This window comes from Loxodonta africana, chromosome 10 (genome assembly GCF_030014295.1).
Source record: "Loxodonta africana isolate mLoxAfr1 chromosome 10, mLoxAfr1.hap2, whole genome shotgun sequence".
NCBI lineage: Eukaryota > Metazoa > Chordata > Mammalia > Proboscidea > Elephantidae > Loxodonta > Loxodonta africana.
In genome coordinates, this window is record NC_087351.1 from 10,751,455 (window position 1) to 10,761,626 (window position 10,172).

General features: G+C 55.8%; 1 protein-coding gene across 1 annotated transcript in view; it reads right to left on the reverse strand.

Moving 5' to 3' along the window:
* DUOX1 (dual oxidase 1) overlaps positions 1-5,381 on the reverse strand; it is a 31,970-nt gene extending 26,589 nt beyond the window's left edge. The window contains exons 1-8 of the mRNA XM_064292018.1: positions 5,324-5,381; positions 3,346-3,429; positions 3,000-3,164; positions 1,957-2,144; positions 1,638-1,839; positions 1,344-1,510; positions 841-901; positions 639-735 (exon numbers count right to left, since the gene is read on the reverse strand). Of these exons, the coding sequence (XP_064148088.1) occupies positions 639-735; positions 841-901; positions 1,344-1,510; positions 1,638-1,839; positions 1,957-2,144; positions 3,000-3,164; positions 3,346-3,429; positions 5,324-5,381 (1,022 nt within the window). The remainder of the gene's footprint in view (positions 1-638; positions 736-840; positions 902-1,343; positions 1,511-1,637; positions 1,840-1,956; positions 2,145-2,999; positions 3,165-3,345; positions 3,430-5,323) is intronic.
* Positions 5,382-10,172: the final 4,791 nt, after the last annotated feature.

Consider the following 10,172-nt stretch of genomic DNA (forward strand, 5'->3'; position numbering starts at 1 on the left):
TAAAAATGTATATAACATTTTCAAAGGGATTTTTAAATTATTCCTTTGCAATGATTTGTCTATGGATCACTCAGTTGTCTACAAGTTTTTGGCTGTCATCAGGCATACCCAGATGTTCCAGGGTAAGGCAATCTAACCTACGAATTATTTTTTTAAATTATAATAAAAGTTTTAACAAACTGACATGCTTTGGTTCATATACAGTTCATTAAATATGTATATTTTTATTTAAAGTTCTCTTCATAATTTTGGAGTTAATATTATAACCCTCCCCCCTCCCCAAGCTTGTAAAGCCCAGGCCCTGTGCTTATGCCTAAAAATGGCCCCAGTGTAGTGAGAAGGCCTGAGGTTGAGACCCAGTCGGCTGTGTGACCACCCCTTTCAGTCAGGGGATTAACATCCACACCAGCTACAGGGAAATGCATATATTTACATATACACTGGGTTGGTACATATAGATGCATTACACCTGTTAGAAACCACATGTATCTACTTTATAATTGTCGCCCTTCCCCTCTGTAGATTCACTGTTCCCTGGGGGAATGGGCACTTCAGGCTGATAATTGGGTCTCGAGGGAAGATTTTTGTCACCTGACCCTGCACTCAACACACACACATATTTGAGCCCCCTCCCTCACCTCATGTAGACTCCAGGGGGCACCATGGTGGAGAAGAATTGCTCAGAGGCCACCAGGAACTCCGGGGAGATGCTGGGGTCCAGGAATGGCCGGTACCCTGGGGGAAGAGGAAAAGAGAGAGGACAGAATTTAGCCCTTAAACCACCCCAACCTCCCCCTACACCGCCCCCCAAACTCCCGTCCTCCCTCCCTATTCCCTCACCTGCATACTCTGGGGGCGTGTTCTGCAGGAAGCTGGGCAGCCATTCATACAGAGCAATGTTCTGAGGGGCAGGAAGAGGGTGAGGAGAAAGGCAGGGAGGGGGAGGCTCACATGGAAAACCCGGGGAGGGGGCCGGCGGGGAGAGGAGGAGTGGGTGATCCGAGCCCAGGGGAAGCTCTGGTGCGGAGTTGAGGACCAGGCCTGGGCAGTGAAAGGCGAGGCTACTCAGGTGCGGAGGCCTGTCGCCAAGGTGAGACTGGGTGGGATCTGCAGGCGCCAGGGCTAAATAATAACCACGAGCGAAGTCCCTTGTACAAACAGCGCTTTGCTTCCCTCGGCAATTGTCAGGGGCTTTTTCTTCTCCTCCGGGAGGTCATGGAAAAGGGCGCAAGGGTGCGTCTGGGCGAGGGTTGCCCGAGCATGGGGACTCTGCGGGGGTGGGAGTCCCCCGCCACAGGACCGGGGGCGCCGCGGGAAGCCGCGGGCGTGGGCGTGCGGCTGACCTGGTAGGTGGCGATGACCCTCTTGCGCGCGTGCTGGAACAGCTCCTCGTCCCCCCAGCGCGGGTGCTCGCGGGCCAGCCTCTGCGCCCACAGGTTGTGGTAGCGGAACCACAGCAGCCCCAGCGCCTGCAGGAAGGGCTCGCGGTTTCCGCGCTCCGCCCCGAAGTCTGCATCGGACGAGGGGGCCGGGAGGAGACGGGCGGCGGCGTGACCTCGCGGGCCCCCCCCGCCCGCCCTCCGGCCGACCCCGCGCCCCGGACCGTCGCCGCGCCCGCCCGCTCCCCGCGGCCTCACCGTACAGCCCCCGGGGCCCGCGCTGGCCCGTGGCGGGGTCGGGCGCGACCCACATGAGCCGCGAGTCCTGTGCGTCCCGGGGGAAGGCGGGGTCGGGCCCCGACGCCAGCTGCCCCCCGGAGAAGCTCCGCAGCGCGTCGCTCCGGGAGTGCGAGGAGCCGTAGATGGCGCTGCCGTCCAGCCAGCCCGTCACCTGGTTGGTCTGCGGGGTCGGGCAGGTGAGGGGGGCAGCGGAGGGGGCGGGAGGGCCGGGGTGTCGTCGGGGGGCACCTCTCCCGCCTCCCGTGCGGCCCCCGCCCCGCCGCCCGCCTCGCCTGACCAGGTCGCGGGGGTTGCTGGGGCTCCGTCCGGTCTCGGGGTCCCAGCGGCTCCTCTGGAAGGGCAGCACCACGTCCCCGCGCTGGTCGGGGTCGAACACGGGGTCCCCGCGCGGGATGCGGATGTTGAGGAATTCGGCGGGGCAGCCGGGCCTCTCCACGCTCACCAGGTCCGAGAGCACGTGGTAACCTGCCCACGATGGGGAGAGGGTGCTGGGACCAGCTGAGGACCACTCCCCTTGAAGTGCGGAACGACTCAGCAGCCCTTATGGGCAAGTCCAAGCCTTGACCTCCCTGTCTCCACCCTTGCCAATCCCTTGTCTGTTCTAGCTGGTCTGTACCTAAACCCCAGTCCAAGCTGTTTTCATTGCCAGATTTGGCGTTCTCCTGGATAACTGGGAGGAACCCAGTGAGTGTGCCTAGGCAAGCGGGTAGCAGCACCCGCTCCAAAACACCCAGAGGCCTGGCAGCGTTAGTGGGAGGTTGGGCACTGGGAAACAAGTATGGGCTTCCTGGATGGCCAGCAGGAGCCGGCCATCCCTGCTGAGCTAGCCACTGACCCTCAGCCACTGTGGGTACTCTTCTAGCACCCTGTTTTGACCTGTCTGCAGACCTTTCTGCCAGCGTCTGAACCCTGTCCTGGGCCAGTCCTAGGAACCACAGGGACAAATGACAACAAGGCCCCATGAGAGTCCCTACCAGGTTATTTTCATGCTCCTGCCTCTGCCCACCCCCACCAACTAACCCAACACTCAGTGATGCCCCCTTTTGCTTCCTCACCCCTCATCTTTCTTGTGGGGCAGATTTATGCCTCTCCCAACTAGACTTCACCTCAGCCTGGATTCTCTTTTCCTCTGCCCCTCAACTCCTACCCCTCCCCATCATCACCTTCCCATCCGCGCCCCCCCCCCCCCGCCTCCGCCGCCCTGGCCATTTCTCAGACCTTCCACTGCTTCTTTTCCCCACTTCCTGGCCCTCCTTCTCAGACACAGAGGTGTCCAGCCTACCGCACTGGCCTCCCTCCCTTAGAGGTTGAGGCCCTCACCAAAGAAGACCCCCAGCACTGTGCGGTTTTGTAGTGAGGCCTGCCCAGCAGGGCCCCTCATGGCAGTGTTGCTGATGGCTCGGGGGTTGGGAAGGTGGGGTTCTCCCAAGGGCTGGTACACGCCATCTGCATAGCTGGCTGGAACCAGGCGCTGCAGCCTAGAGCCTGGTGGGAGGGATAGTACAAGGATGAGTCTTCAGGAGGCTCCCTGACCCCCTTTGTCCCAGGCTGCTCTGCTAGAACCTTGGAAATGGATGGGCCTTTGCTGGTACCTGCCAGTCTTGCCCCTCAGCTGTGAGTACCCAGCCTGGCCTTGCATCTCTGTCTCCACATGGCTCTCACCTACCTTTGCTGCCCCATCTGTGCTCCACCAGGTTGTTGTACCATCCATCAAATCGCTGCACCTCCCACGAAATGGAGTTCTGAGACACTGTGTGAGAAGGGAGAGGAGGGGGCAGCTGGGCAAATCAGTGTGTGAAAGGGCAGGTGGGCCCGCAGGATATGGGTCCTGTGAGCTTGGCATTTGGAGCGGGAGAGAGTGGGCACCCAGCACAGATGTGGGGGGCAGAGTGCAGAGGGAGAGAGCCAGGGCAAGTGAAGCCCTCTTTAAGCTGCTCAGTCAGGGGGAAGTGGCAGGATGTAGAAAGGAGCCCAAAGCATGTATGCAGACAAAGCCTTAGAGAGGAAGAGGGGGCTGGATGGAGAAGAACAGTGGTAATGGGGAAGAGGATGCAAAAGCTGCCCACTGCCCTCACGCCTCAGCTCCCTGGGGGACACAGCAGGACAGAAATCATCCCCAGCCCTAAGACACCATCCCAGGCAAGAGCCAGCCCTACCCCACACTGGGGAGGGACATGTCATTCTGTGATCCGTCCCTGGGCAGGGGTAGTATGGGGAGGGGCCTGGCCCTCTCTGGCTGAGCAGAGCCCAGGGTAAGGGTGTGGGTTCATGGGGCTGAAGATTTGGGGCCTGTTGCTACAATGGTCTTTTTCCCAGTTTCCTGGGTGGGGTCAGGGATTGAGCTGGGCATGTGGGTGATGTCACTGCTTCTCTCTTTAGGACATCATGCCCCCATATAATTCCTCCTTTTGACCCCATTGTACTCTCCAAAAACTAGGGTGGGTTGGGTGAAGAGCTCAGGTAGTGGGGGCAGAGGGAAGGGTTCAGAATCAGGGGTGCAGTGGGGGGTTTTGTCAGTAGATCAGATGACTTGCCAGACTCCTTTCTCCAAACTAGGAGGCAACAGGGCTGAGGCTGTCCCTGCTCACCTCAGAGAATACAGTAAAGGAGAGGGGTCTCGCCAGCCAAAGGGAAGGCCCATTCCTCTCACTATTTCCCCACAAAGATCAAGGACAGGACCTTAGAGCTATCCCCCCTACACACACACACACACACACACACACACACACACACACACACTCACCTGAAGGGGAGGGGGGAGAAGAATGACTCAGGTCCTGATGTTTGAGCAAAGAACTCAGCTAAGGATGCAGAAATTGGGGCAGGGACTAGGAAAACCACATACAGGTGACCTCTAAACAAAGATGTGCTGGTGGCAGAGCAAGGAGGGAGTTTCCTGGGGAGGGCATGCCTTTTGGGGATAAAGGAGCAAGACCTGGGGAGAGGAAAGGAAAATCCCAGAGCAAGGCAAGGAGAAGGCTGGGAAGGAAGGCAGATGTACACAGCTCAGGCAAGGGAGAAGCTGCTGGGCAGGGGCCATCTCACCATCCTGTTGCCTTCAGCCAGGACAGAGGATTCCACAGGATTCCCTGCTTCCTGTTCTTGCATCTCCCACCACTGATGATCAGGGACTTGCTCTTTTTAACCTTGTGGCATCCTAAGCCCACTTCCCTCCTCAGAGACTCAGACTCTAGACAGGCTCCAGATTCTACTAAGACACTGTCCAAAGCTGAAGGCAGCAAGATGAAACTCTTGTAGATCACATAGCATCCCGTTAGCCTGGGGTCCAGTCTGACTCCAAGATGCTTTTTTGTCATGTGTCTATGTAATCTTTTCCTATTTTGGGTCAGAGACCCTTACTTTCTGGAAAAATAGAGAAGATAGAGGAGAGAGAAAGGGTCCCCAAACTACAAGGAATGAAATAGGAAGACTCCCCAGTTCTTTGGATTTGTGGGAAGTTTTTATTCCATTATCCATCCATCCATTCAACAAGCTTGAAACGAACACCTATCATGTGTCAGACACTGTGTTATCTAAGGACTAGGGATGCAGAGATTAATATGACGCAGCTCCTGTCCTTGGGGAGCTCAGAGGATGCTGGGTTCCTTTGTCCCAGCCATATTTCTTCCTCAATTTGTACTCACCCACGGAAGCCCAAGGCCCAACCAGGAGGGCCCATGCCAGAGCCAGTTGGCAGCTCATGATGAAAATGATAGTAGGGTCCAGGTGTTGGAATATCTCAACATAGAGACCCTAGAAAAGGAGAGAGGACAGAGGGAATGAGCCCCAGCTGTTCAGGACAAGTCAGGCCAAGGCCTCTGTAAGTCCCTATGAGTCAAGGCCGGGGACTGGGCCAAGGCCACAGTGGGTAGCAATGAGCAGGGTGCTCACTCTCTCTCAAGATTCTTTCATTCATTCAACAAATACGTAATGAGCACCCACTTATTTCACACCAGGCACTGATCTAGGAATTGAGAATTAAGCAACGAACAAACAAATAGAAATTGCTGCCTTCATGGAATTTGCCAAGATTAATTCGAAAAGCTTGCTTTGACCTAGCTTCCTGCAGAGGGTATTCCTTGGAACAGAAGGTGTTGCTAGGCCCACAAGACGGATGCCTGTTCACTGTGTGATCTTAGGTGAGTCACTTATCCAACCTGGATCTTGGCTTCATCTTCTGGCTATAGGAGGAAGCATGCCTGCACTGCCGGCCTCCCAGAGTGGTTGCCAGAATCAGCGTGAGAGCCGAGTGGATTTCAAAGCAAGGCAAGTGACAGGTGTTATGCAAATGTGACATAGTGTGGGTGAACTGGAGCCTGGCTCCCTTGGGTGGACTCACAATGAATGTAGTATCAGGAGCTCAACGTGTTTGGTGCTGGCTCCTGCTCTGTCTCCCCAGGCCAGCAAACCACCCAAGGACAACAGGCAGCAGGGGACTCAGGCTGGGACTCCTGACCACCACAGGGAGTGATTAAGGCCAGTGAAGACCTCCTAAAGGCAACCTGGAGATTGGGGAGGAGGCAAGGTGGGGGCTTGGGGAAAGCCTCATCTTCCGCCAAACCCTCAGGACTCCTGGATGGGTTCTCTTATCACAGAGAAGGGAACCGTGGGGGCAACCTCATCTCCATTCCCCATCTCCCATTGAACAAATGAGGGGACCTAGGAACCTAAAAGCCCTGTCATAACATAGAAAGCTCAGTATTCCTCTGCCTTATCCCACAGGTCCCACAGGTCCTGCCAGATGCTGGCCTTGGTGTGTGTGTGTGTCCTGGGCCTGTGAAGAGGACTTTGAAGAGCTATGGATAGTTGAAGCTGTAAGGCTGGACATGCTGAAGTGGCCATAGTGGTCCTTCCCTCAACCAGGATGTCCTACTTCTTCAGCCCTCACCCCTACCTACTGCCATGCCTTTGGGACCCTGGGCCCTAAACACCAGTGTAGCCCTAAACCCCTAAAGGCACGCGGTAGGATCTCCTGTGGGGACAACCTGAAGGGAAAGGTGGGTATGCTTAATAATCCTGCTTGTGAGTGGGTGGCCCTTAATGATTTACACAGGAACATGGGCAGTATCATCCCAACAACCTGAAAGAAAGGCACGACGCAGGGCAGGTGGCAAGGCCCCAGGCAGTGGCAGAGCCAGGGAGAAAACACAGGCTCTTGCCTCACATGGCCACTTTCCCCAAGTCCTAGAGTGGTGACTCTGGGGTGGGGGTAAGATGAGTGAAGGCCACAGGGACACCAACGTGGTCCCAAGGGAAGGCTAAACCCTAAAGGCCCAAAATTCCTTCGCTGGCATGATGTGCTGGTTTCAGGAGGAGGCCCAAAAAGATCCCCTAAGCCCAGGCAAGGTAGGCCACCCAACAACCCCAGGTCCAGCAGGGCCTAGTCTCCCAAAACCCTGGGGGAAGAGCGGGCCCTAACAGGCCCCACCCATTTTGAGCTCAGGCTAAGATCTGAGGCACAGCGGAGCTAGAATTCCCCTTCCCTCTGAAACCTGGTGGAGCCGGCTCCGCTGCGGCCCTGCGCTCAGAGCGCCTTCCTCGGGAGCGCCCAGACCCACCGCCCGAGAAGCCCTCAGGTCTGACCTGCGGCCGCGGCGTCTCCCGAGCTCCGGGCTGCGGATTGGCTCCCGCCGGGGTCCCAACGGAGCTCCCGACGCTTCTGCCGTGCGGCTCCCCCGCCAGCTGTGCGCGGGGCGGGCGGGACCCGGGGCGAGGAAGGACGGGGGCCCGGCTCAGAGGCGGGGCGGGGCAGGGTGGGGCGGGACCGGGGCCCGCGCGCCGAGGACCCGCCAGGGCGCTCCCAGGGGCCCGGGGCGCGCAAGGTGAGAGGGCACGGGTTCCTGAGGCTCAGGTGGCGGGAGACGCCCTGTCCCTGGCGAGCGCTGGGCTAAAGCGGCCACGTGGGTGGCGAAAACGGCAAGTCGCCTCCACCGGTCTGTTGCTGGGGCCGGAAGAAAGAGAGGGTGAAGGGGAAGTTTCTCCCCAAATTCTCTCCGTACTGTCGGGTCTGGGCTCTAGGACCCGCAGGCCTGGCCAGGCTTCAAAGCAAGGCAGCTGTCCTGAGACCTCCTAAGGGTCGGAGATTCCCGCCCTCCCGGGGCTCCCCGGGACATCTCGGGGTCTCACCGCGCTACGAGCCGCGCCCGCGCCCGCCGGATTCCGGACAGCAGCGCTAGGTTTGCTCTGGAGCCACCCGCGCGCGGGAGGGGTACTGGGCCCGGGGCGTGGGGAAGCAGGGTCGGAGGGACGGCGGCGGAGCGGGGAGACACCGGGCAGTGCGGCACCACGCCCGCCCCTTCTCTGTCGGAGGTCCGGAGCGGAGGGGGCAGCAGCTCCGCAGAGCCTCGGGGGCGATCCGAGAAGGTTGAGGAGGACTTCGAGTGGGAGGACTGCGAAGCACCCCGAGCCCGGGTTGTCCGGTCACAGCCAGGTCGCTGGGTTACGAGCGGAGTGCGAGTTGGGAAGGGCCCCACGGAGAGAAAGGGCGCGCGCTTTTGGTGACCGAGCGTCCGGACCCAGCTCCCTCGCTGCTCCCATCCCCGGGAGCTCTGAGTACGTGGTGCGACCAGAAGGAGGCGAGCGACTGCCACAGACGCTTTGTTTCGAGAAGGTGAAGGTAAGGAACAGCGGTCCGGGTGTAGGTGGCGGGGGATGTGCCAGCGGGGTCCGCGTGGTCGGAGCCGGTCTGGAGCCGGCCTTGACGCGCCACCCTCGCCCTGGCCCCTAGGGGCGCACTTCCTGAGTCCACCTAGACCAAGCTCAGACCAGGTGGTGGTCTTCCAAAGAGAGTTGGGTAAGAAACGAAGAGGAGGCAACAAAAACTCATAAGGCTATAAATGCCACAAGGTCCACACACATAGAATTTTTATCTCGGCTTAACTGGATTCTGGATAGTTTGGCTTACCTGATTAGGCAACCCTGAGCTCCTTACCCACCTCAGCACTTACTGGGGAACCCTGCTCCAACCCACTTTTCAGATTCGGTTCTGTTTCTCCACCTAACTCCTCTTTTGCTGAAACAACACACACTCCCGCATACACACCTTCCGTGGAGAGGAGAGCCTTGGACAGGAGTTCCTGCCAGGTTCTACCAGCCAGCCAGAGCTATAAACTTTTCATGGAGAAACAGATCATAACCTTCTAGTAGCTGTGCATCGCCAATCGGAGTTCCTGGTGACTCCAGGCTTGTCACCCACCCCACCTTTGCAGAGAATTGGTACTCCTTACTCTGTGGGTTCTGGTAGATGGGGAGATAGGCAGGGGGAAGGAAACTTCTGCAAGAAGATGTCGGGCTACAAGGATGTCATAGAGCACTAACCAAGCACTTAACACTGAATGCTGAGGACTGGAGTTGTCCCAGGCTGAGTTTTCTTAAAAATTGTAACTATACCTCTTGCTGACCCCTACATACAAGGGAACCCCACTTCATCCCGGGGTAAGTGGGGATTGTGTCCAAAATATACCTGGGAATGAGAAAAGGCTTCAGTATTTGAAATCTTCCACAGGCCAGGTGAGAAAGAAGGACCCCAAAGTGCAGGGGTTTCCCCAACCCAGTGAGAAGTGGCTGCCGTTCTGTCACTCCTTTGATGGAGTGTCCCTAGGTGTCTGTGTTATGGAGAATGAGGGAGTCAGTGCGCTTTCCTCTTCTTGTGTCTGTATCTCTGCGTTTTTATGAGTTTATATGTATGTGTCTGATTGTATCTTGTAAATGTCTGTATATTTATACAAATTCATATTGTGTGTATATGCAAATCATGGTGGTCAGCTGGGGAGAAGTGGGCCTAGCGAACATTGCAATACCTGAGGTTGTCTCAGGATAAAAGCAATTCTACTGTCAGTCTCTACTTGTCAAGCCAGGGAGGCAGGTGTTCCAGAGAAAAACATGAGCTTTGTAGGAAAAGCAAGATTGCTGTGTGTGGAAACTTCGTTTCAGTCCCACCTCTTCATGCAGGAGGCCCTGATAGTTTAATTAGGAAAACCAAATGAGAATCAGAGTCATGGAAAATTAACTTTAAATCAGGCAGCATAGATTAAGGAAGACCTAAGTCATTAATTGAACTAGAAAAAATTAAGAAACATAAACTTTATTCACCAACTGTCTTTTTTTTAATTGTTGTAAAAATCACCAATTGTCTTTTTGCTTAGTCATCTTTAAAAAATATTTTGGAAAATTAAAAGTAAGTCGACATTGTTCTTCTATGGTTAAGATACAGAAAGCGTTTGTTAGTGTTTCTTTGGAGCCCTGTGTTACTAGAGATGAGTCATTCTTATAAAAATATTTTATAACCTCCCTTTAAAATAAAAAAAATTTTTTTTAAGGCAGGTATAATACTAATAATACATGACCCTGACCAAAGTAAATGACATTATTTGCTTATATTGCAAACATTTGGATATGAAATTTCAACATGTAAAATTTATTCTTGCTATTAGCAACCTCGCTTTCTCTTCCCATTTTATGAACCAATATATTCTACATTTCGTAGCCCTTCCT